The sequence below is a fragment of the Cryptomeria japonica genome, chromosome 5 (assembly GCF_030272615.1).
Source record: "Cryptomeria japonica chromosome 5, Sugi_1.0, whole genome shotgun sequence".
Classification (NCBI taxonomy): Eukaryota; Viridiplantae; Streptophyta; class Pinopsida; order Cupressales; family Cupressaceae; genus Cryptomeria; species Cryptomeria japonica.
Window position 1 is genome coordinate 853294646 of NC_081409.1, and position 27438 is coordinate 853322083.

The window sequence follows — 27438 nt, forward strand, 5'->3', positions numbered from 1 at the left end:
TTTACAATTAGCCAAATTAGGTCTTACAATTACATATACAATTTAATTAATTTCAACATATGTCTTATGTAGTCCTAATAGGTCCTAGGTGATGCAGATGTGTCGTAAGGGGCCTTGTGTGGTCCTAAGGGGTCACCCATGTGTTAGAACACATGCATGACCCCTTAGGACCACATAAGTCCCCTTTCAATACCGTTTGGTCTTATGTGGTCTTAATAGGTTCTAAGGGGTGCACATGTGTCATAAGGGGCCTTGTGTGGTCCTAAGGCATCACCCATCTGTTATAACGCATGCGTGACCCCTTAGGACCACATAAGACCTCTTGCAACACCATTTCATCTTATGTGGTCCTACTAGGACCTAAGGGGTGCACATGTGTTGTAAGGGGCCTTGTGTAGTCCTAAGGGGTCACCCATGTCTTAGAACACATCCGTGACCCCTTAGGACCACATAAGACCCCTTTGGACACAATTTGGTCTTATGTGGTCCTAATAGGTCCTAAGGGGTGCACATGTGTCGTAAGGGGACTTGTGTGGTCCTAAGGGGTAACCCATGTCTTAGAACACATGCATGACCTCGTAGGACCACATAAGACCCCTTGTGATACCATTTGGTCTTATGTGGTCCTAATAGGTCGTAAGGGGTGTACATGTGTCTTAAGGGTCCTTCTGTGGTCCTAAGGGATCACCCATGTGTTAGAACACATGCGTGACCCCTTGCGACACCATTTGGTCTTATATCGTCCTAATAGGTCCTAAGGGATGTTCATGCGTCGTAAGGGGCCTTGTGTGGTCCTAAGGGGTCACCCATGTGTTGGAACACATGTGTGATTCTCTAGGACCACATAAGACCCCTTGCAACACCATTTGGTCTGAGGTGGTCCTAGAAGGTCCTAAGGGATGTCCATGTGTGGTAAGGGGCTTTGTGTGCTCCTAAGGGGTAACCCATGTGTTAGAACCCATGCGCGACCCCTTAGGACCACATAAGACCCCTTTTGAAACCATTTTATCTCATGTGATCCAAATAGGTCTGAAGGGGTGTTCATATGTGGTTAGGGGCCTTGTGTGGTCCTAAGCGGTTACCCATATTTTAGAACACATGCGTGACCCCTTAGGACCACATAAGACCCCTTCTGACACCATTTGGTCCTATGTGGTCCTAATAGGTGCTAAGGGGTGCTCATGTGTGATAAGGGGCCTTGTGTGGTTCTAAGGGGCATACATGTGTGGTAAGGGGCCTTGTGTGGTCCAAAGGGGTCACCCATATGTTAGAACACGTGTGACCCCTTAGGGCCACATAAGACCCCTTTCAAAACCATTTTATCTTATGTGGTCCCAATAGGTCCTAATAGGCATTCATGTGTTGTAAGGAGACTTGTGTAGTCCTAAGGGGTCACCCATGTGTTAGAATACATACGTGACCCCTTAGGATCACATAAGACCACATTCAAAACCATTTTATTTTATGTGCTCCTAATAGGTTCTAACAGGTGCACATATGTTGTAAGGGCCCTTGTGTGGTCCTATGTTGTCACCCATGTGTTACAACACATGCATGACCCTTTAGGACAACGTAAGACCACTTGCGACACCATTTGGTCTTATGTTGTCCTAATAGGTCCTAAGCAATGCACATGTATCCTAAGGGGTCTTAAGGGGCCTTGTGTGGTCCTAAGGGGTCACCCATGTGTTAGAACACATGAGTGACCCCTTAGCACCACATAAGACCCCTTGTGACACCATTTGGTCTTATGTGGTCCTAGTAGGTCCTAATGGGTGCATATGTCTCATAAGGGGCCTTGTGTGGTCCTAATGGGTCACCCATATGCTAGAACACATGTGTGACCCCTTAGGACCACATAAGACCACTTCTGACACTATTTGGTCTTATGTGGTCCTAATAGGTCCTAAGGGGTGTTCATGTGTGGTACGGGCCTTGTGTTGTCCTAAAGGGTTTTCATGTGTGGTAAAGGGCCTTGTATGGTCCTAAGGGGTCACCCATGTGTTAGAACACATGCGTGACCCCTTAGGACCACATAAGACCCCTTTCGAAACCATTTTGTCTTATGTGGTCCCAATAAGTCCTAATGGGTGTTTATGTGTTGTAAGGTGCCTTGTGTGGTCCTAAGGGGTCACCCATGTGTTAGAACACATGCGTGACCCCTTAGGACCAAATAAGATCACTTTCAAAACCATTTTGTTTTATGTGGTCCTAATAGGTCCTAAGGGGTGCACATGTGTCGTTAGGGGCCTTGTGTGGTCCTAAGTGGTCACCCATGTGTTAGAACACATGTGTGACCCCTTAGGACCACATAAGACCCCTTGTGACACCATTTGGTCTTATGCAGTCCTAATAGGTCCTAAGCGGTGCACATGTGTTGTAAGGGGCCTTGTGTGGTGCTAAGGGATCACCCATGTGTTAAAACATATGCGTGACCCTTTAGGACCACATAAGACCCCTTGTGACACCATTTGATCTTATGTGGTCCTAATAGGTCATAAGAGGTGCATGTGTCGTAAGGGGCCTTGTTTGGTCCTATGTAGTCAACCATTTGTTAGAACACATGTGTGACTCCTTACGACCACATAAGACCCCTTTCAGCACCATTTGGTCTTATGTGGTCCTAATAGGTCCTAAGGGGTGCACATGTGTCGTAAGGGGCCTTGTGTTGTCTTATGGGGTCACCCATGTGTTAGAACACACGCGTGACCCCTTAGGACATCATATGACCCCTTTCGACACCATTTGGTCTTATGTGGTCGTAATAGGTCCTAAGGGGTGCACATGTCTCGTAAGGGGCCTTGTGTGGTCCTAAGGGGTCACACGTGTTAGAACACATGTGTGACACCTTAGAACCACATAAGAAACTTTGCGGCACTATTTGGTCTTATGTGGTTCTAATAGGTCCTAAGGGGTGTTCATATGTCGTAGTGGGTCACCCATGTGTTAGAACACATGTGTGACCCCTTAGAACATAAGATGCCTTTCAAAACCATTTGGTCTGATGTGGTTCTAATAGGTTCTAAGGGGTGTACATGTGTCATAAGGGGCCTTGTGTGCTCCTAACGGGTCGCCCCTGTGTTAGAACACATGCCTGACCCCTTAGGACCACATAAGACCCCTTGTGACACCATTTGGTCCTAATAGGTCCTAAAGGGTGCACATGTGTCATAAGGGGTCTGGTGTGGTCCTAAGGGGTCATATAAAATAATTATATATACCTTAGGTTGTTTACATACACATACATACATACACCTTACGACCCATGATAGCTTGTCGTGAGGTGTATGTATGTCCTAAGGTGTATATAATTATTTTATGTGTATTTATTTATGAATGTGTATGTATTTATGTATGCGTATTTACATTTAGGTATGTACATGTATGTGTGTATGTATGTATGTATGTAGACCTATGTGTGTATGTTTATGTATGTATGTGTATGTATTTATATGTATGTGTATGTCCTAAGGTCTATATATAATTATTTTATATGTATGTATGTAGGTAGGTATGTATGTTTGTGTAAACTTGTATGTAGGTGAGTATGTATGTGTATGTATGTATGTAGGTATGTATGTGTATGTATGTATGTAGGTTTGTATATATGTGTATGTATGTGTGTAGGTATGTATGTATGTATGTGTATGTTTATGTATGGATTTGTATGTATGTGTGTATTTATGTACATGTATGTATTTATTTTCTCATATTCTAAACTAGTATGATAGAAAAAATTCAAAAAAGTAATTTATTTTTTAAAAACTATTTTAAAAAACTTAAAAAAACCTAATTGGCTATCAAAAAATTAATTTTCTATTAAAAAATATTTTAAGAAAAAGCAATCTAAATTAATATGATAAAATAAATATGTATTTAAAAAAATTAAATTAAAAACAAGGTATTTACCACTGAAACCGTTCCGACCCGATCTTTGGGAATTTTTGCACCCTCTCGCTCAACTCCAAGTTGCTCAATGCAAAATGAGGGGCTTGGGTAGATTTGGGCTCTTATATAGGGCAAGGGTGTTCTGGCCGGAAACATTCCAACTGGAACCCTTCCAGCCAGAAACACCTTGCCACGTGAGTGCTACGTGGCTACCAAATTAGTCCGGTCAAGGAACGAGCATTGTTAGCCTAAAGTGCGACATGGATCCGTACGATCACCCTGTAGATTTTGACATTGTTTTGCTGACATAAACTATAATACCATGTTAATTTTTTTATAGACTACGAGTTGAGTCTAGAGCATCTCATTTTTGCTATCACTAAGCTACTAGCCCTCTTGGTAATGTGTCCATCTCTAATTTGAGAATGGATCATTTCCCAATTCTCTCTTTGAGCTACACTATAAGTGAAAGTTCTAAATTTACTTGGTTCTATCAGCTTAAATGTTGATTTACTGTTAAACATTTTATAGACCAATTAAAAGTTAAATTAATGACCTCATATTTGTTGTTGGGGAGCTCTACCAGTGAACAAACAATTTTTTTTTGGATCGATTCCACTCCAGTTTAAAGATAACTCGTTATCTCACAAAGATAAGGCATTTCCTATCTTTCAGCAAACCAATTGTTAATCTAATGGATGACTTTTACCTGTATAACATTTTTGAATTCTAATGATATGCATATTGACCTACTTTGAAATCCGGTTTGTTGTGAGGAGCATTTTAAAAATATAAAGATTAATGGAGGAAATTAAGAGAATTATCCTCAAAGATTTAGACAATGAAATTTTGATAAATATATGAATATAACGTATAAAAAGGTCATTTTACAAGAGAATGGACTCACAATTGTGGGATCTAGCACAAGAGAATAGATTTTATTGTATTAATGATCCTTAACATTAAATTTAATTTTCCCTGCTCCCACAATCGTGCCAGCTCATGAGATGTAAACTCCTATGAAAGACAAATAATCACACAACTGCTTACAGTTTACTTTCTCACCAATGTTTGGAAGCTTTATGGGATGGGCGTGACCTCATTACCTTCATCAAGTTTGGTCTTATTCTTAGTCATGGTGGCGATAGTAAGTGGTGACATGTGAGGGCTCTAACACCCTCCTTTCGAAGTGTGCCCAAGGTTTGTTCCATTTTAATGGATTTGGGATTTGGTGAATTAGCTTATTCATATATTATATAATGTAGATTTGACGGTGAATAATTTTTGCACTACAACTTTGTTGATATTGAAGGAGGTGAATGGAGCCAAATATACAAATTTATCAATTGAATTTTACACACAGAACACAAATATGCAAAAACAAAATATTTACTATCTATTATCTATAATCCTCTGCTTGAATTTCTTGCCCGATACTGCCTAATCGGTGCATGACAATGAACTTCAGTTTCATGGTAGTGATACTTCAGCATCACATGCCAACATACTCTCCCTTGATGCTGAGACTTGCTATATGATCTCAAAGCTATTGAGAACTCCCCTTTAATTTTGACCACAAATGCTTCTGCGTGTATAATTCCTTGACTGCTCTCTTCTTCTGTCAAATTATTTGTCTTCAGACTTTCTCAAGCTAACTCTAAATCTGTCAATCTTCATATCCATTTCTTGATAATAATTTCATTCATCTAGCTTCTCCCACTGCTATGACAGTTCTTCAAATGGTCAAACTTCAATTTGAATCTTCTTATAACTTCATTTTTTGTAGACATCTTACAAGACAATATTTTCCTTTCACCTAAACATAAGGTTGTCATTGGGTGACTTCTCTTCTCTGGATCACCTTGGGATTTTGTGGCTTATCCCTAATCAATACAAATCTGAGGTGGTTTTGGGTTACCACTAAGCATCACTAAGTGGTTTCTAACTGACCACAAATCTCCCATACAAGTGGTTTCAGATGACTACAAAAGACTAAGCATTGCCCCTTGCTTCTGCAAGATTTCCTCTTCTTTTTAGTTGCTCCTTCTAGTAGCTACTACTATTGCAATTTCTTCACATTAACCACAATTTGATTTGGGTCTTCTATTTTTCAAAAAATCAAAATTCTCCTAATCTCTAAGCTCTCCAGGCTCTTTTTCAATCTTTAATTTACTCTTGATCTCTTCTAGACCTCATGTATGACTAGCAATGCAGACTCTCCCTCCTTAAGCTACAACTTCAACATGACCAATTTTGACTCGTTAACACAATCTCCAAATCTCTTGGCAATAGCGGACTCCAGACTGCTCCTGACTGCTACAACAGTTCATACCAGGCCTTTTAATGTCTTCACAATTAGATTCTTCAGAATCTGTCTCTTTCTTTCTTTTCTCCAACGTCTTCAGACTTCACAACCTCAGCGACTTATTCAAAAGTTTTGAACACGTCCTTTACTTCTACAGAATTGGCTTTGGCCAAAAGCTCTCTCTGTCTACTTTCTTCACACTCTACACTACGACTTCAAAGAAAAAATATCAATCAGCACCTCTCAACACATGCATACTCTACGATTACCTCTCTCCTTTGCCATGATTCGATGATCTCCACTTTAAAGCAACGAACCAATTTCTAATAAACTCCTCCAATTTGTTTGCCAAAAACTGTGAATTTCCTTGACAAGCTATAATCTTCCACGATCTTATCTCCTGGCATAGTGATCAATCCTCACGGGTCTGCAATCTTTCACAATACTGTGGCTCCCTTAATCTTCATTGATTTGTCCAAACCTATATTGTTAGGATCTCTCCAACCTTTTAGCTAAATCTTCAAATCTGCTTCATACAAAGGCTTCCCTCTGCTAGGACATAACATTAAGATCCCAATGATATCTTCTACAATATCAATTGCAACACAATGGTCTCTTCACAGCAAACATGTGTCTTCCTTGCAATCTTCAAACAAATTTTTGTGTAATCTTGTTTGCACACAGCGTCACTTTCAATAGCTATCTTCAAATATCATTCTTCAAATAATCTTTGGAGAACAACAATCTCCTTTGCAATCTGAAAATTCTCCAATACCTTCGGCAATCTTTCTCTTCACACCTGCACTCTGATACCAATCTAAAGGAGGTGAATGGAGCCAAATATACAAATTTATCAATTGAATTTTACATGGAACACAAATATGCAAAAATAGAATATTTACAACCAACTAGGAGATTTAGCTGATATCTTTTACGGTGAATGGTGATCATAACATATTGCTAGCTAAACTAACTATTTAACTGCGTGCATGCAAACTATCTAGTATCTATAATCCTATGCTTGAATTTCTTGCCCGATACTACGTGATCGGTGCATGGCAATGAACTTCAGTTTCACGGCAGTGATACTTCAGCATCACATGCCAACAGATATGCATTCTAAATGTTTTGATATGGACGATGCATAGAGTGTTGATGGTGTTTAATCCTAGAATATTAGGGTATAGGCATAGCAGCGATGATATTGAAGCTTTTCAATCACCTATTTAATTAGATATTACTTGCTTAAATTTCTCCATTCACTGCAGAATGAGTTCACTCAACATCTAAATGATAATCATAGAACTCATTTCACTGATTTAGTCTAATTTGTTCAAGCAGGCATATTTTGGTAATTCCTATAAAATTGCATGGAGTTTATTAGTACATGAATTTATAAGTTATACGGTTCTAAAATTTCCCAAAATTGAGCTAAAATTTGGGAGCCTTGTGATTGCATTTTAATACATTTAATTATTTTGAGTTTATGAATTCCTGAATTCATTTCTAATATATTACTATCTTACATGAGTTTATCAATCAAGTAGGTGTTTCAAGGCAGTACACATGATGAATTGAGTTGGCATACGGTAAGAAATTGTCTTGACTGTCGTCAGGTTAAATATAATCATTATGGTTGCGAGGGAAATTGAATTATTTTCACAAGAATGCAAATCTGATTTTAGTAGTTATTTTGGAATAGAATAGGTTTCAGCCAGTTGTTTCATTTCTCTTAATAATATTATTAACTTTATGTTTGCGATATAATTGCATCCTTTCAATCTGGAGAAATTTTTTTATAAAAGAATAAGATAATATAATTACAAAATAAGAAAAATATTATTTGTTGTGTTGTTTCTGACTCTCTTTTTTTATTCCAATTGTATAAAAATAATTATATTTTATATATTTTTTTTATCTCTTAAAGTTATTGGAATGAAAATAAGATATTATTGTATATCCTATTGTATTGCAATAAATTTTCATAACTGATTTGTTCAAATCAACCATAGCAAAATAGAATAGATTTTGAAAAAGAAAATAGTCTACTTGAATCTTTGTTACGCAACTTTAAGAATCTAATGTTCTCACATATTTATTAGCCGATAGGCTATTCTTTGTTGAAACTCCACTAGAATCGTCAATGTCTCATACTCCTTTCAGTGGTCGACTTTCCAATTTGCTCGAACATGTACGACCACCTATACTCATGTAATCCATAATGAATGCTGTGTAGGCTTTGGGTCTAGCACAACCTAAATTTTATGTTGTGTATTCCCTATTATCCATGCCTTCATTTCTAGTTAATTAGCAGAAAGTTCAAGGTGTGCACTTTGGCTCCATTTTTTACCACATCCGTTGGCCCATTTTTGTTCTTCTTTTGTTTCAAGCAACACCAAAACCATGACATTTTTCCTCTTCAGACATTGAAGCGAGAGTTTGAGAATTTGAAGATGCAAGAAGCTGAAAGTATAAGTGATTATTGTGTCAGAGTCAAAGATATGGTTAATAAAATGGCTACACTTGGGGAAACTGTAATTAAAAATCTATTGAGATCTTTGACACCCAGATGGAATCATGTTGCCATAATCATAGAAGAAAGCAAGGATTTAACAAAACTATAGTTTGATCAATTGGTTGGATCCCCGATGTCTAATGAAGAAAGATGGAAAAATGCTTTTGAAAGTGTTGACAAAGTATTTTCATCTAAATTGTAAATCACAAAGAATGAAGATGCAAGCAATAGTAGTGCCAAAAGCAATCAAGGCCAAGGTAAAGGGAAAATCCCAAATTCTTCAAGAGGTAGAGCCGAGGTGGCTCAAGAGGAAGAGGTGGTCATAAAGGAAGAGGTAGAGGCATATTTGATAAGAGAAATGTTCAGTATTACCATTATAATAGGTATGACCACTTTGAAAGAGAATGTAGATTGAAAGAAGGTAAAAGTGCTAACTATGCTCAAGAAAGTAATGAGAATCCTCCATATCACTTTTTTTAATCTTATGCCAATGATGAAAATACTGGTAAAGATGTTTGGTACCTATATTGTGGAAGCTCTAACCATATGACAGGGAATGAAAAGTTGTTTTCAACAAAGGATGGAAGTTTTTAATCAAAGATCCATCTTGGTGACGATAAATCATTGGACGTTGCTGCCAAAGGAGCTATGAAGGTCCCAACAAAAGAAGGTATAAAGAGTATTCATGGTATTTATTATACTCCACAATTCAAGCATAATTTGTTAAGTGTTGGGCAAATATGTGAGAAAAATTATAAAGTAGTCTTTGAGAATAAGACATGTACTATCTATGCTAAGAATAAGGGCAATAGGGTGATCACAGTTGTGCCTATGACAAGAAATAGGATGTTCCCTTTGAGGTTTGGTGATCATCACAGTAGCCTTGTAAATATGGCTTATGAAGATTCAAGTTGATTATGGCATCTTAGCTATGGGCATTTAAATTTTCACAATTTTAAGTTTCTAACCTCACATGCATTAGTTTTTGGTTTGCCCAAGGAAAGGAGAATAAGGAGGATTGTGAAGGATGTGCTAAAGGAAAGAATGCAAGGGAAAAGTTTCCAAAGGGTAATGCATGGAGGGCACATCACCCACTTCAGCTTATTTATTCAGACATATGTGGTCCTATGTAGATTAAGAGTTTGGGTAAGTCATCATATTTCATCACTTTTATTGATGATTACTAACAAAATTGCTGGGTACTATTTTTGAAGACCAAAGATGAAGCCCTAGATACATTCAATAATTTCAAAGCCCTTGTGGAAAATAAGAAAGGGTGCAAGATCAAATGTTTGAGGACTGATCATGGAGGAGAATTTTTCTCAAAGGTTTTCCATAGTTATTGTGATCAGAATGGTATCAGGAGGCAACTCACTACTGCATACTCACCTCAACAGAATGGGGTAGCTGAAAGAAAGAATCGTATTGTGGTATAAATGGAAAGTTTCATGATACAAACCAATATATTGAGAAATTCTTATTGGGGAGATGCAGTTGCTACAACGATGTACATCCTCAACCATAGCCCCAATAGTGCACTAGAAAAGATGACTCCTTATGAAGCTTGGTATGGAAAAAGGCCTAATGTTAATCATTTCAATTTTTTAGGTTGTTTGGCTTATGTGCATGTACATGATCAAAATAGACAAAAGTTATATGCAAAAATTGAGTCATGTATTTTTATTGGGTATAGTGAGAAAAGCAAGGTTTATAGATTGTATAATCCCATCACTGATAAGCTTATTGTCTCAAGAGATGTAATTTTTTATGAAGGAGGAGTTTATGGTCATCAAAAAGGCTATTTTGAGAAGTCAAAATCTATTTTGAATGATGATATAATTGTTGATATTGATCATGAGTATCCAAATAATGTTTCTGTATCTAGTAGTGTAACTCCGCCGATCAGCCCTTCATCAAGTTCTTCAGTACCAAGTTCTATAAGGAAGGTAAGAAGATTGAGTAATATCTATTAGAGGAGTGCAAATCAAGCACATGAAGAAAATGCTAGCATGATTGGCATAACTGACGCAGATGAAGAATGTTGTCTGAATTGGTAAAGGACTATTGGTGATGATATAGTTGAATTGCAATGAAGAGATTGAGACTGCATGGATAGATGACTTTGATAAGTTATTTGTGTTGTCATTGATGTCAACTGATGTTTACTATGTTATATTCTATCATCTTAATCTTTTTGGTCTCCTAGAAATTGCTTACCGGTAAAGAAACAAGAAACAAGAAACTAGGAACTAGGACCTTAACTAGTAGATGAGGAAATATTTTGATTAGATCTGGCGATTGGTGATGAATGAAGTATTGTGGTTTGGAACTTAAGGTTATATCATTGTAATATGTATCTGATCAGAACCACATCATGTTTTGACTACCGGAAGTCATGTTTATGGTTTTTGTTGAGTTTTTGCTAGGGTTTAAGAAGGGTTTAAGGATCGGTAATGATTTTTGGTTTGGCAGTGATCTACATCGAGTTCAAATGTTAAGGTGACATGGGACAACCCACATGAAATGTTTAATTGTTGTTTTGGTTCTTTTGAAGATGGAATTTCTTGAGAAACATTGAAGTGCTTAGAGGAATGTTCTAAGGGTTTATCAACCTATCAGAGCGACTTGTTGTGACAACTTATGATCATTCTATGGTTGATATTGTTTTGTAAAATGTTGTAATGATGTATATGATTATCTTATATGATTTGTGATGACCTGTATTGTAAAATATTGATGTATCTAGGGTTTATTTGCCGACCTAGTTGTAAAATTTATTTATGTCGGTACTACTGTTGTTTGTTGTGTTGGTGGTTTTGAGAAGTGTGTGAAGCTGAATAAGAGTGGGAGATATCTATTAGAGTGTTGTAGAATTGGAGCAGAATTGGATCTAATCAAGCAAGTAATTAAGTGCTATACCCAGATCATTCACTATTGTTCCCTAACATTTGCAAAAGATAAAATCCCTTAATGAGGTAGGTCCAAACAGGCCTTACATTTTAAATCCCCTAATAGGGTGGCTCAACATCTGAATTTTAAATCCTATTACGAGGTTGATCCTAATAGGTCAAAGCTCCTAATAGACCTTACATTTTAAATCCCCTAACATGGTGGCTCATCATCTAAATCCCTTAACTGGGTGATTCCTAACAGGGTCTACTCCTAACTAGGCATATTTGTAAGCTCCTAACTAGGCTAGGCTCCTAACTGGGCGCATTTTGAAAGAGTGAACAAATTTTGTGGGTACCAAATCCCACCATGGTCTTTTCTCTATTTGAGTTTCCACGTAAAAAATATGGTGTTCATATGGTGAATGTTTTTGATGTGTTGTTATAATTTACTTTCAATTTATGTATGGTTAATGAACACTTAATGAGCAACATTGATAAATCAGCTTAGCAGATGATTATCAATAGATAGTGGTATTGTTAAATGTTTCTATTGTTGGTTTATGTTTGATTTGGAGAATGTTTGATAAGTTTAAGTTTCAGTTTTTCAAGTGGTGTTAATACTGATTCACCCCCACTCTCAGTATTAACCGGATCCTCTCAAATCAACAAAAAACCCAATAGGTGAGACAACAAATGTTGCTTTATTAGCCAAGGCTGATTTTGAACCATCATATTTTGAATATGCATGTACTAATGAGGTTTGGATGCACTCTACACAAGAAGAGATAGATTCCATTCACATGAATGACACTTGGGAGTTGATAGAGCTTCCACATGACAAGAAAAATATTGGCACCAAATGGATCTACAAGACCAAGTTTAATAGTGATGGGAGTGTTGAAAGACACAAGGCAAGATTAGTTTCTAAAGGATTCAAATATAAGTATGGTATTAATTATGAAGAGACATTTGCACTAGTATCAAGATAGGAGACCATTACAATGTTTATTTAATTAGCATCTCAAAATAAGTGGAGAATACATCATAGGGATGTGAAAAGTGTCTTCTTGAATGGGTACTTAGAAGAGGAAGTATATATGGAGAAGCCACAAGGTTTTTAAGTGGAAGGAAAAGAGAATCATGTCTATAGGTTCAAGAAGGCTTTGTATGGCCTCAAGCAAGCACTAAGATCTTGGAATGCTAGGATTGATGGATACTTTCAGGAGAATGGCTTCTAGAGAAGTAAGAGTGATCCTACCCTTTACTAAAAACAATAAGGTATTGATATTCTCATCACAAGTTTGTATGTTGATGATCTATGGTATATGGCTAGTAGTTCTAAGATGAAAGATGAATTCAAAGTTGTTATGATGAATGAATTTGAGATGAAAGATCTTGTTCACATGAAATATTTTCTAGGAATGGAGGTTTACCAAAGTAAGGATGAGATTTTCTTTTTTCAAACAAAGTATGCACAGGATATGCTAGATAAAATTGATATGCTTGATTGTAATCCATCTCCTACTCCAAGTGCTCATGGAGTTATATTGTGTAGAGATGATGGTGTTGAATTAGTTGACGAGATAGCTTATAGAAGTATTGTCGAGAGCTTGAAGTTTCTAACCCACACAAGGCCTAATATTGCATATTCAGTTTCACTTGTTTCAAGGTATATGACAAATCCATCAAAAATACATATGAATGCAGTCATGGGATGGGGTTAGGGATAGACTAGCCTAGTGTATGCTCTTGGATCCTTTCCTTGGATCACCTAGTGTTCTCTACACACCCTAGGGTCTCTAGGACTTCCTTTGCTTGAGGAATCCCTTGACCTTGCCCAATCCACCCACCAATGAGTTGCAATGCTACTCCTAAGGTCTCACCTACTCATGAGACTCAAAACCACTTACTATGGCTAATAAGGGGTAGGCTTGTTCCACACCTTCCAAGGTCTTAGAAAGGTTGTATCAGGTCTATTTCATGGTCTTTTCACCTATTCATGTTCCCCCAAGAGGTTTCAAGCCTTCAACCCCTTACCGATTTCACTATTTTGTGTTTTGCTTACAAAATAGGGCTACAAGGATTAGGGCCAATTAGGCCTCCTACCCGAACTTTTAGGGCTTCCTCTAACAAATGATGCACAAACTACCCAAACTCCCAAAATGGAATACCATTCATTTGGAAAGGGCTCAAGGATTTCTTGGGTTTTGGGCCTCCAAGTAGCCGTACAATGCCTAGGGCGAATTTTGGGATTTTTAAGGGTTTTTGTGAGGGTTTAATGGTCTGCCTGGGTCATAGTGAGTGTTTTGAGTTTTAGAAACCTTGTTTGGATTTGTGGAGGATCCTCCTTCACACCAATGATGCTTCACTCACTCCTTTGCACCTCCTCCAAAGGATGCACTCTCCTCTGACCAACCTTGCTCTTCAAAATCTTTGCAATTTGACCTCTCCTAGCTGGGCACTGTCCAGTCTCACCTAGGAGTGGGTCTTTGTTTGGCCTCCTTGCATTTTCAAGGGCCCTTCTTGCATGGGACTATAGTAAAGGGTCTTCAATTCCATTCCCCATGGTTTCATGGTGATTCCACAATGGGGAATGGAATTATGACTTCATTTGCCCAAACCAGTCTAAAACTGGACAGAGAAAAGACTGTTTACAAACTATTTACAAACACAGTCAACCTGCAAATAAAAACCTAATATAATTGCTCACAATGAAGATATTTACACCATTGAGGACACTCCACACAATCTTACATGCAAATCAATCCATTAACTTGCTTGGTAGATTCATTCAAATTGACTGGTAACCAACAAATAGTCACAGCCAAGCTTTTCTTGCTTGGGCCATATAATCTCTGACATCCAACCCATTAACTTAGGGTTTGAAAATAATTATACCACCTTTTCCTTAGTCTATGTGCCTATATTATGGTTTTCCATGCCAAACAAAGGATTTAGACCTCCTGGTGGAAAAGTTGCTTGACAACTTTTAAAAGTTGTCATGCAACTTTTGCAACTTTTGAGCAACTTTCCCAATGTTGCTTTTCATGACTCCTAACCCACATTGCACCAACCTAAGGACACCACCATGTTATGGAGGAACCCTAAACACCACAAAGACACACATACCCTCCATTTTCAATAAAATCTCAATCTTGACTTTTGACCCCTAAGATCTCCTCTAGGACCCTAACTAGGACCTATGAGCACTTGGCTCATTATTTTATATACAATGGCTTCAAAGAAGCATATTACCAACAAAACATGAAGGAGGGAGAGCTTGGAAGGGTGCTTCTACACCATACTCCCCCTCTACACACAACTAAGAAATAGAAGAAGAGATGAGAGCCGGGTCTATTCCAAGTGTCTTGAACCTACTCTCCTCCACCCAAGTAGCTTTAGATATTGGTTGATCTACCCATTTCACTAAGTACTCCATATAGACCTGGTGTCTGGTAGACTTCTTCACTCTTGACTCCAAAATCTCCTCTTCTATAGGCTTCTTCACTTGAGGTAAGGTATTCACATCCAAGACTTGTAGTACCTTGGTTTGGTTCTCAGTCTACCCTACTATCTCTCCCTTGTACATGACCAGATCAGCAACATTGAAGACTAGTGAAATGGCTAAGTTTGAAGGAAGATAAACCTTATATGCATTCACACCATATTTTACCAAAATTTCCTAAGGTCCTACCCTCTTCATTTGCAGTTTGGTAGGCTTACCACTTTGCATCCGAGCTTTTCTCAAATGGACCTTCACATAGTCACCCACCTTGAACTGAACTTCTCTCCTTTTCTCATCCATTTTGGCCTTTAGTTTTTGAGTGGATTCAAGGATGGCCTTCTTAACCTGCTCTTGGACTTCCTTGATGGTTTGAGTGAAGTCCTCTTCTTGCCCACTCTTCATCTCCATAGTACTAAGGTCTCTCAACTCACATACTCCCCTTGGATGTCTGTCATACACAACCTCAAAAGGACTTCTACCAGTGGTCCTATTCACACTGTCATTATATGCATACTCTTCTTGAGGAATGATTAGGTCCCATGTCTGCCCATACTCCTTAGTTAGACACCTCAACAAATTGCCTAACACCCTATTGATGACTTCAGTTTGACCATCTATTTGTGGATGGTAAACTAAGCTAAATGACAAGTTAGTTCCTAGTCTCCTCCATAATGTTTTCCAAAAATGATCCATGAACTTGTTGTCCCTATCTGAAACAATGCTTAAAGGGAGTCCATGAATCCTAACAATCTCTTTAAAGAAAAGATGTGCAACATAGTTAGCATCATGTATAGTTTTACATGGAATAAAATGGATCATCTTGGAAAATCTATCTACTACCACATAGATGCTATCCATACTTGTCTTTGTCTTGGGAAGTCCTACTACAAAGTCCATGCTTATGCATTCCCAAGGCCTATTAGGGACCAGCAATGGTTGATAGAGACCAGCATTGCTTGATCCCCCTTTTTCTCTTTGGCATACACCACATTGTTCTACATATCTTTTCACATCCCTGGGCAACTTTGGCCAATAGTAGTACCTCTGTACTAAATCTAAGGTTTTGTTGACTCCAAAGTGTCCACTTAAACTACCATTATGTTTTTCTTGGATGAGGTTCTCCCTCATGGATCCCCTTGGTACACACAGTTGATTACCCTTGAACAAGAGACCATTTTGGAGAGTGTAATCTGCATACTCACCATGGAAATGGTTCTCAAACTCCTTGCAAACCTTTTAAGCCAATGAGAAGTCTTCATCTCCTTCATAGAGGTCTTTGAAACCTTCTATTTCTATGCTCTACAACTATAGTTCTTGAACTATCAACAACTTCCTGCTTAATGCATCTGCCACCTTGTTAAGTTGCCCCTTCTTATGCTTGATGGTGAAGGTGAAGGATTGGAGGTAATCCATCGATTTCAGATGTCTATTGATAAGCTTCTCTTGAGTTTTGGTGTAACTCAATGCCTATTTGTCTGTGAACACCACAAATTCTTTTGGGCGTAGGTAATTTCTCCATTTCTTTAGAGACTGCACTAATGCATACCACTATAGGTCGTAGGCTAAGTACTTCTTCTTTGCTTCATTAACCTTCTCACTGAAAAATGCCATAGGTCTTCCCTCTTGAATCAATACACCACCTACTGCTATTCCACTTCCATCACACTCCAAAGTGAATAGCTTATCAAACGTAGGTAGGAGAAGGATAGGTTTTGTGGCTACTTCTTGCTTCAACATTTGAAATGTTTTGTCAACCTGTTCAGTCCATTCAAACTTAGTTTTAAGGCCTCCCTTAATCATGTCAAGGACTGGTGCACATATGCCACTGAAGTTCCTCACAAACTTCCTATAGAATTGAGCTAATCCTTGAAAACTCCTAACTTCAATCCCTATTTTAGGTGCAGGCCAATTCAAGATTGCCTCCACTTTGCTTGGATCCATCTTTAAGGTTCCTTTGGACACCACAAATTCTAAGTAAACCAACTCTTGCTTCAAGAAGTCACACTTCTCTAGGTTTATGGATAACTTCTCCTCATGCAACCTCTCTAAGACTAACCTCAAATGCTCAAGGTGCTCCTCTTTGGTTCTGCTATATATGAGAATGTCATCTAGGTACACCACCGCAAATCTGCCTCTAAAATCCTTCAACACCTCATTCATCAACCTCATGAAGGTGCTTGGGGCATTGGTGAGTCCAAATGGCATCACAAGCCATTCATACAATCCCTCTATGGTCTTGAAAGTAGTCTTCCACTCATCACCCTCCTTAATTCTTATCTGGTGATAACCACTTTTAAGGTCTAGCTTGGTAAAATACATAGCCCCTCCTAAACAGTCCATTAGATCTTCTATTCTAGGAATAGGAAACCTATACCTTATGGTGATCCTATTGATTGCTCTTGAGTCAGTGCATATTCTCCACTTGCCTCCCTTATTTGATGCTAGCACTATCAGGATTGCACATGGGCTGATGCTCTTCTTAATCAGTCCTTGTTCCAATAACTCCTGCACTTGCCTTGCTATCTCCTTGTTCTGATCAGGTGTGGGCTTATATGCAGCCTTGTTAGGTAACGATGCATCGGGAACAAATTCTATTTGATGGCATATAGACCTTCTTGGTGGGAGTGTTGCAGGTGCTCCATCACTCACTATGTCCTTATACTCTTGCAACATTTGCTTCACCTCCTTGGGTACTTCTGCCTGCAACTTTTCTCCTTCCTCCTTTGGCTTCACAAAGATGGCACACTTCACTATCTCTTCCTCATGTAGAAATTTTAAAAACTCTTTACCAATAGCCATTAAGACACTAGGTGTCTTTGAAGTTCCTTCTTCATTCTCTACCAAGGACTGAATTTTGAAGGTCTTGCTGTCCTTCTTAAAGGAAATGGAGTTCTCCTCTCCATCATAGATCACCTTCCTATCAAATTGCCAGGGTCTTCCTAGTAATAAGTGACATGCATCCATAGGTAACACATCACAAAGGATCTTATCCTTGTATCCTCCAATAGAAAACTCTGCCCAAGTCTGTTCATTGACTAGCACACTCTGCTCATGATTCAACCATGTCACCTTGTATGGGTTAGTGTGGGGTATCCTTGTGAGTTTTAGCTTCCTAACTGCCTCTTCTAATATGATATTGTCAGTTGACCCTGAATCAACTATCACCTTGCAAACTTTACCAAGAATCTTGCATCTCACCCTAAACAATGCCCTCCTATGCTTAGGTTCATTCTTGATTGGCTCTCTTATCAAGACCCTGTTAAACATCAGATTTTCTCCAATCTCTGATTCAATATGGTCCACCTGAGGTGCCTTGCTTCTTGAAGAGTCTTCATGTGCATAAGCAACCCTCTTTCCACTATTTGATGATGTAGGCTTGTCAGGGCATCTATATGCCAGGTGTCCCATTTGTCCACAATTGTAACACTTCATATTTACAAAGTAAGGGTTACCTCTACCGGTACCTCTACCCCTATTTGGACCACCTTGCACACCTCTTCCTCTAAAATGTCCTCCTGCCATGCTCAGTCAGCTTGGCTTCTCCTTGTTTCCTCTTGTCATTTGCCTTGCTTTGGTAGCCACCTCGGTGATTCACTTGATCTCTACCTCTGCCTCTACCTCTGTTATTGGAGTGTCCTTTCCTTTTCTTCCTGTCTTCTACCTTGGCAACAACCTGATGACATTTTTGGACAGTAGTAGGAGTCCATAGGCTTATCTCATCTTTAATGTTCCACTTTAGGCCGCTTAGATACCTAGGCACCTTAATAGATTCATCTTCTTGGACTTTGGATCTAAGATGTAGCTTTTGAAATTCTTTGATGTAGGAGGTTACATCAAGGTCTTTTTGCTTCAATCCCTATCTCTTCTCATGAAGTTGGAATTCATAATCCTCTGGTAAGTAGTTCTCCTTGATCTTACTCACCATGGCCTTCCAATTTGCAATAAGTAGCTTCCCCATACTAACTCTCTCTTCTTGCAGGTACTTCCACCATGTTAAAGTTGCTCCCCTTAATCTTGTTTAAGAAACTTTAACCTTTTGATCCTCTATCACTCCCTCACACTCAAAGTGGTTTTCCATGCCCTCAATCCACTCCATAACAGTGTCTATGTTCATTCTTCCACTGAAATGTGGCAATCCTTCAAAAGCCTTGGTGTTCAAAGCCTTAATAGCCTTTACAAATGGTTCTTCATTGAACAAGGGATCTGGTTCAGGGATAATATCATCGAAGTCTATCTTTTTCTTGCCTTTACCCTTGGTGTCTTCATCCCAAGGTCCTTGTGTCCTCTAATCCACCACTTCCTGCAATTTATCCCTTATCTCACTCATAGCTTCTTCAAGGAGTCTATTTTTCTCCTTCTGCATTAGTTACCATTCTGCTCTCCCCTACTGATTCAACAGTATATAGAGACATACACAGTCCTCCAAGTCTTTTACTAAGTTCTGATAACAATCCAATGGGATGGGGTTAGGGATAGACTAGCCTAGTCTATGCTCTTGTATCCTTTCCTTGGATCACCTGGTGTTCTCTACACACCCTAGGGTCTCTAGGACTTCCTTTACTTGAGGAATCCCCTGACCTTGCCCAATCCACCCACCAATGAGTTTCAATGCTACTCCTAAGGTCTCACCTACTCATGAGACTCAAAACCCCTTACTATGGCTAATAAGGGCTAGGCTTGTTCCACACCTTCCAAGGTCTTAGAAAGGTTGTATCAAGTCTATTTCATGGTCTTTTCACCTATTCATGTGCCCCCGGGAGGTTTCAAGCCTTCAACCCCTTACCGATTTCACTATTTTGTGTTTTGCTTACAAAATAGGGCTACACGGATTAGGACCAATTAGGCCTCCTACCCGGACTTTTAGGGCTTCCTCTCACAAACTATGCACAAACTACCCAAACTCACAAAATGGACTGCCATTCATTTGGCAAGGGTTCAAGGATTTCTTGGGTTTTGGGCCTCCAAGTGGCCGTATAGTGCCTAGGGCAAATTTTTGGATTTTTAAGGGTTTTTGTGAGGGTTTAATGGTCTACCTCAGTCCTAGTGAGTGTTTTGAGTTTTAGCCACCTTGTTTGGATTGTTGGAGGCTCCTCCTTCACACTAGTTATGCTTCACTCACTACTCTACACCTCCTCCAAAGGATGCACTCTCCTCTGACCAACCTTGCTCTTCAAGACCTCTACAATTTGACCTCTCCTAGCCAGGCACTGTCCAGTCTCGCCTAGGAGTAGGTCTTTGTTTGGCCTCCTTGCATTTTCAAGGGCCCTGCTTGCATGGGACTATATTATATGGTCTTCAATTCCATTCCCCATGGTTTCATGGTGATTCCACAATGGGGAATGGAGTTATGACTTCATTTGCCCAAACCACTCTTAAACTGGACAAAGAAAAGACAATTTACAAACTATTTACAAACACACTCAACCTGCAAATAAAAACCTAATCTAATTGCTCACAATGAATATATTTACACCATTGAAGACACTCCACACAATCTTACATGCAAATCAATCCATTAACTTCCTCGGTAGATTCATTCAAACTGACTGGTAACCAACAAATAGTCACAATCAAGCTTTTCTTGCTTGGGCCGTACAATCTCTGGCATCCAACCCATTAACTTAGGGTTTGCAAATACTTATACCACCTTTGCCTCGGTCTATGTTCCCATATTAGGGTTGTCCATGCCAAACTAAGGATTTAGACCTCCTGGTGGAAAAGTTGTCATGCAACTTTTGCAAGTTTTGAGCAACTTTCCCAATGTTGCTTTTCATGACTCCTAACCCACATTGGGCCAGCCTAAGGACACCACCATGTTATGAAGGACCCCTAAACACCACAAAGACACACATACCCTCCATTTTCAAGAAAATCTCAATCTTGACTTTTGACCCCTAAGATCTCCTCTAGGACCCTAACTAGGACCTATGAGCACTTGGCTCATTATTTTATATACAATGGCTTCAAAGAAGCATATTACCAACAAAACATGAAGGAGGGAGAGATTGGAAGGGTGTTCCTACACCATGCAGCTAGGAGGATTTTGAGGTATGTGAAAGGGACTTTAAATTTTTGTATTCATTACTACTCTTTTGAAAAAGTTCAATCTTGTTGGCTTTAGTGATTCATATTGGGAAGGTAGTATGGATGATTGTAAGTCTACGTCTGGGAATTTTTATTTTTTATTTTATTTTTTTAAAAACAAAAGGGGTAAAAATTTTATTCAATCAGAACCAAAGTACAAAGCAAAGGCCAAAGGCCAACCAAAACAGAACACCACCAGACCAACCAGCAACAACACTACCTATTCATGTCCTCCACCAGTAACCTCTGAAGGGTCTCAAGATAATGAGAAGAAAGCTCATCCTTTCCACTGATATCCCAACCATCCACATTCTCAGAGGCCCACTTCGCAAGATAGTCGGCAACTTTGTTCCACTCTCTAGGGATATGACAAAAGGAGATAGAATCCAGGGAGCTGCAAAGACTCAAAATCTGTCTGCTCACGGACACTAATTGCCAACTAACATCATCAAACCTTTGATTGTTCAGCAAGTCCACAACAATCTGAGAATCCAACTCACATATGATCCTCCTCCAGCCTAAAGAGCATCCACGCTCAACAGCAATCTTAATAGCCAGGGCCTCCATCAGATTATTAGATTGCTGCCCTTTGTAACTAGAGAAGACAAAAACCACACCACCATCATTACCTCTACCAATACCCCCCACACCAGCATGACCAGGGTTCCCACGAGAAGAACCATCAGTATTAATCTTTAGGACCCCCACTAGGGGAGGCATCCACTTCCCATCACGACAAACACGTTACCGAACCTGACGGGGCCTTCTGCCAGCAAAATAACCCTGGTTACTATCCCCCAAGCTCAAATTCCGCACAATATCCAAATCACCAGGATCCATATTTTCAGACATGTCACACTTAGCCGAAATAGTCTCTTGAAGCCTACTAATTATCTTCTTCCACAGTTGAAGATTTCCCAAATTGGAACCACAAAAAACTCTACGGTTCCTCTCCAACCAAAGGTTCCAAAGAATGAAAATAGGCCCAATAGACCAGGCCACCTGAAGGAAAGAAGTCTTTGTTGGTGGTCTGCCCAAACTTTCCCAGAAGTCAATCAAGGAGGTAGCATGAATACACCCATGATGCCAAGCCTCCCACCATCTGTGCCATAACTCCCTAGAGTAAGGGCAAAGAAAAAACAAGTGGGAGGAACACTCCTCACTGTGAGAACAAAGAAGGCAAATAGAGGGCCCCTGAAAGCCACGCTTGCGAAGCTTTTCCCAAGTGAGGCACTTCCCCTGAGCAACCAACCATAAGAAAAAATTACATTTGGGCCAAGAGAAGTTGTCCCAAACCTTCTTCCACCAGTGCACCTCAGCAGGACCATAAAATTTCCTGTCCAGCATAGCATAGCCTTGGGCAACAGTAAATTTACCTTTTGGACTAGGATTCCAAGCTAGAACATCCCTCCCATTAAGGGAGCTGCAAAGCTGAGCCTCCAAAACTCTAGAAAGAACAACACGATTCTCATCAAATCCACCCATGGGCCACTCCTGTGGGTCTTTCCAGCAAGCCACCACCACCTGCCCAATACGCTTGACAGTTTTAAAATGCTCCACCTTAATCCAACCTACCTCAGAAAAAATATGGCAAAGAGGTTGAAGCTGAGGAAAACTAGAAAGAATGGGAGGGTGGCCATCCCAAGAGTCCTGCCAAAATAGAACATCAGAGCCTCTATTACAAATCCAGAAGAGGCCCTCCTTAATCAGCTGAGCACCCTTCTTAAGGGTATCCCAAATACAAGAACCTTTACCCAACAAAGGAAGATGCAGCACATCGAGGCAATCATCACCCGGAAGATACTTGTGGGCCAGAATCTTCGCCCAATCCTGATCAAGATTGTTACACCACCTCCAGTATAGCTTGGCAGCCAAGGCGAGTGACAACAAGTGCCATAGACCTGAGACCAAGGCCCCCAGCATGCTTCGGCCTGCAAACAGACTCCCACTTGACCAGGCTCCATTTTGAGGAGAGAAGGTTGCCAGACCATAGAAACTGTCGAGACAAAGCATCAAATTCCCGCACAAAGGTGGACGGGGGAACCTGCACACAACACCTATAAATGGGGAGAGACTGCACCACTGTCTTAAGGAGAATCACTCTCCCAGTAGATGATAGCCATCTATGAGTCCAATGGCTAACTCTACTTCAAAATTTATCCAAAATACCCTGCCAATAGTCTCTCCGCTGTCCTCCCAAAGCCAAAGGGATCCCAAGGTACATCAGGGGAAGAGAGCCGATCTAAAATCTTAGGATCCTAGCAATCCTATTCTGAATAAGCTGAGGAGTATTAAAGAAATAGATAGAGGATTTATCATCATTAATATGTTGACCAGAAGCCTTCAGATAGATGTCTAAGGCTCGCCTGAAGTTCACCGCCTCGCTAATTCTAGCCAAGCCCATTAGCCCAGTGTCATCCACAAACTGAAGATGAGAGTAGGAAGGGAGAAGGTTGTTCCAACTCCAACCATGGATAAGACCCTGTCTCACCTGAGATTTAATAAATCTACCAAGACCCTCAGCCATGATAATGAATAAGTAAGGGGATAAAGGATCCCCTTGCCGGAGTCCCCGAGAAGCGCTAAACAAATCTGTAGGTTCCCCATTAATGAGAACAGAGAATGAGGTAGAGGTCACACAACTAAGAACCTAGTTCACCCATTCCTCGGCAAAGCCAAAAGCCAAGAGAGTTTTCTGTAAGAATTCCCAGCTCACCCGATCATAAGCTTTAGACATGTCAAGTTTAATAAACATAGCCTTCTCCTTAGAGTTAGCCATAGAATGAACAGCTTCCATGGCTATCACAACACCATCCAAAATTTGTCTCCCTTCAACAAAACCACCCTGCTCAGCCAAGATCAAAGAACCAAGGAGTGGTTTGAGTCTCTCAGCAATCAATTTGGTGATGATCTTGTAAACAATGTTACATAATGCAATAGGCCTGAATTGAGCTAACTAGTTAGCTCCTTCTAGCTTAGGTATGAGGGCCAAGAAGGTAGAATTCATAGACTTGAGCATCTGTTTGCTCCTAAGAGATTCCTGAACCACCTCAAGCAGATCAAACTTTATAATTTCCTAGAACTCTTGAAAGAACTCAATTGGAAACCCATCAGGACCAGACGCCTTACCTTTTTTCATATTAAATACCACTTTCTCCAACTCAGGTAACAAGATAGGACATAAGAGAGTCCCATTCATCTGAGAAGAGACCAGGCGGGGAATACAATCCATGATGGCCTGCTCCTTAGCCTGGGCAGCAATAATCTCCCTAGAAAAGAGGTTTGAAAAATAATTGACTGCCTCCCTGGAAATATCAGCATAGGACGAGAGTTGAGCCCCATCCTGCGCAACAAGAGAGGAGATAGAATTTCCCTGTCTACGAGCCTTAACTGAATTATGAAAGAAAGCAGTGTTCCTGTCCCCCTCCTGAAGCCAATCAATACGAGATTTTTGCTTCCAGAAGATCTCTTCCCGAAGTTCCCACTCTTCTAAACCCTTCAGAGCCAAGGACTCAGCCATACTAAGGGCAGAGGTCAACCCCTGGTCCCGAATCTGACGAGTGATAGTATCCAACTTGGACTGGGCAGCCATCTTCTGAGCTTGAAGGTTCCCAAAACATTGTTTATTCCATCTCTTAAGTCTAAACTTCACATGCTGAAGCCGCTTGCTAAAAGTGAACATGGCTGTCCCATGAGCAGGCATCCCCTCATGCCACCAATCCAGCATAAGGTCCTGGAGAGATGGATCTCTTAACCACATCAATTGAAATTTGAAGGAGGGATTTTTGGTGACACCATAAGTGGTGATAGAAAGTTTTATGGGCCAATGGTCAGAGCCCCTACAATCAAGAATTTCAGAGCTGGTCGTCAACCAACTATTCAACCAATAACAGGAGATAAGAAATATATCAAGCCTTTCAGAGATAGCCTCCACACCACATCTCCTATTATTCCAGGTAAAGACCCCATTGGAAGGCTTCACATCAATGAGATTCAAGAAACCAATCATATCCCTGAGAAGATTAGCAGAAGGGTCTAACTTGGCTAACCCACCACGTTTTTCATCTAAGCAAGTAACAGCATTAAAATCACCAGCCAGAATCCATGGGAGATATGGGTCCAAGGCTCGAATGAAACGAATGTGGGCCCAGAGATTTAACTTACCTGAAAGATCCGTAGGAGCATAAATATTGGATAAGAGAAACCTTTCTCCAATAACAAAACTAGAAGCAATCAGAGAAATGGAAGACCGACTAGACATCCAACATAAGGGGGAAACTTTCCTTGGGTTCCAGAAGAAAGCCACACCCCCTGCACTGTTCAAAGCACCTACCCCCTGCCAATTGCCTTGGGGCCAGATACGCGAAGCACAATTAGCAAGCCCGTCAACAGTAAGCTTAGTTTCCTGGTGTGTAGGGGAAAAAGTGAGACTAGGTTAATCATGCCCTAATCCTACCTTTTGACACACATTACGGAATACGAAAGAGCCTGGAGATATCGCACAATTGGCTACTTCTTTTTGTGAAAGAGAGAGCCACAGGATATCTATTAGGATTTCTATTCCCTTGTTGAAATTGTAAGATCAAGTAATGCAAGTTCAAACCCTAATCTCAAAATGCAAGTATGAACTAATAACAAGATTGCAGAATTGAGATTAAACAATGAACAACTGTAAGTACAAGGATGAAATAAGAATGCAGATATGTAACCAGAGTCAAAATCGGACTGAAAATGTTCGGGACGGGGGTGCGGGCGCCACTGTCCTGAAAACTGCACCGGAAACCACTGTTCTGCACTCTGAAACACTGTCTGGAAACTGTCTGTACACTGTCTGTCCGGAGGACCAGGGTGCCCAGCGCCTCTGTCCCAGGGACTAGGGCGCCCAGCGCCCCTGTCCTGGCAGGACCAGGGCGCCCAGCGCCCCTGTCCCGGTCTTCTGCTCTACAATTTCACACAGAGTGTTGTCCCAACTTTCTCTCTCCGGATCTGTATCCCGCGGCGTCGTCCGAATCTCGAAACTTGCAATAATATCTGAAAAGCGGGAGGGGTGGCTATATAGGGTTTTGCCTTAGTCAAACCCCCGCTTCGGTGATTTCCACCTCCACGAATAGCCAAGTTGTTTTGTAAAATGTATTGTGTGTGCAGACCTAGTGTGTGTGCAAGGTCCAAAATGCAAGAAAGCAAACTAGAGCAACCTAGAAAGTAAACCCTAATTGCTTGTAAATGATAATGTAAATGCTCTAAATCAAGATGCAATGTGATCTAAAGCATGAATAAATGATGTACCAAAGCTTATGCAAAGACATGAAAACAATACGAAATCATACCCAACCCTCAAGGGAGGAGTACAAGCCAATCTTCAGTCGGTAATCTCCTATTGTTCTTCAATGTCTTCCAAGCCCTAAGTGGATGAATGAATTTGATAGATGCTTGATAGAATGATGTTGAATGTTGTTGAAGTCCTCAAAGATCTGCTCTTTCACTGCACATGAAGTTCCTCGAAACAAAAATCCGATCCTTCCAAATGAAGAAAGAGAGCTCTTATGTATGAAACCCTAGGTCGTAAATTCATATTTTGGCTGACCTAGAGATTGAATATCTTGCCAATTTCTTGGGGTTAAGCTTTATTTTATGATTGGATCGTGCTCCTAAAATTTCAGGAAAAATGTCCGGGACCATGTGCACCGGGCGCCACGGTCCCAGCAACTTTTCACCAAATTTTCAGGGCCATCGGATATGATGATTTTAGAGAGAATCCCGAAGTTACAGGTGATTTCGAGATGTTTTGACCCCGAAACCAAGCCCCCAAGTTTAGAATAGGACTTAATTAGGGTTTTTGATAAAGTGATGTATTGGAGGAATAAAATGTGAAGGGCGTGCTTTAGTGAAAGGGCCCAACTTTATGATGTAGAGAATGATGAAATAGGAACCTTAGACCTAATTAATTTGATTAATTAAGTGCTTAAGGAGAAATGCAATGCAGAATGTAAAATGCACTAAGGCGGGTGCTAAACTAGGTGTGAAATTGTACCACCCTAGCGAGTGCGTACAATTTACGATGCTACATTTAGCCCCCACTTTAGCGGTCATATGAGTACTACGTGCATATGCAAGCTAAAGTACAGAAAAGTAAACATCATTTGAAAAAAAAGGATATATACATAAGTTGTTGGACGAAGCCCCCAGCGATATCTGCAGTACACAGTTAGGAACCGCACCCTACAAAACAAATGTTAGATCACAAAATCAC

At 40.1% G+C, this 27438-nt stretch overlaps 1 protein-coding gene across 1 annotated transcript in view; it reads left to right on the top strand.

Moving 5' to 3' along the window:
• The window catches only part of LOC131876230 (photosystem I P700 chlorophyll a apoprotein A1-like), a 19684-nt gene extending 1981 nt beyond the window's left edge, over nucleotides 1-17703 (top strand). Inside the window, exon 2 of the mRNA XM_059221109.1 lies at nucleotides 17645-17703. Within this exon, the coding sequence (XP_059077092.1) occupies nucleotides 17645-17703 (59 nt within the window). The remainder of the gene's footprint in view (nucleotides 1-17644) is intronic.
• Nucleotides 17704-27438: the final 9735 nt, after the last annotated feature.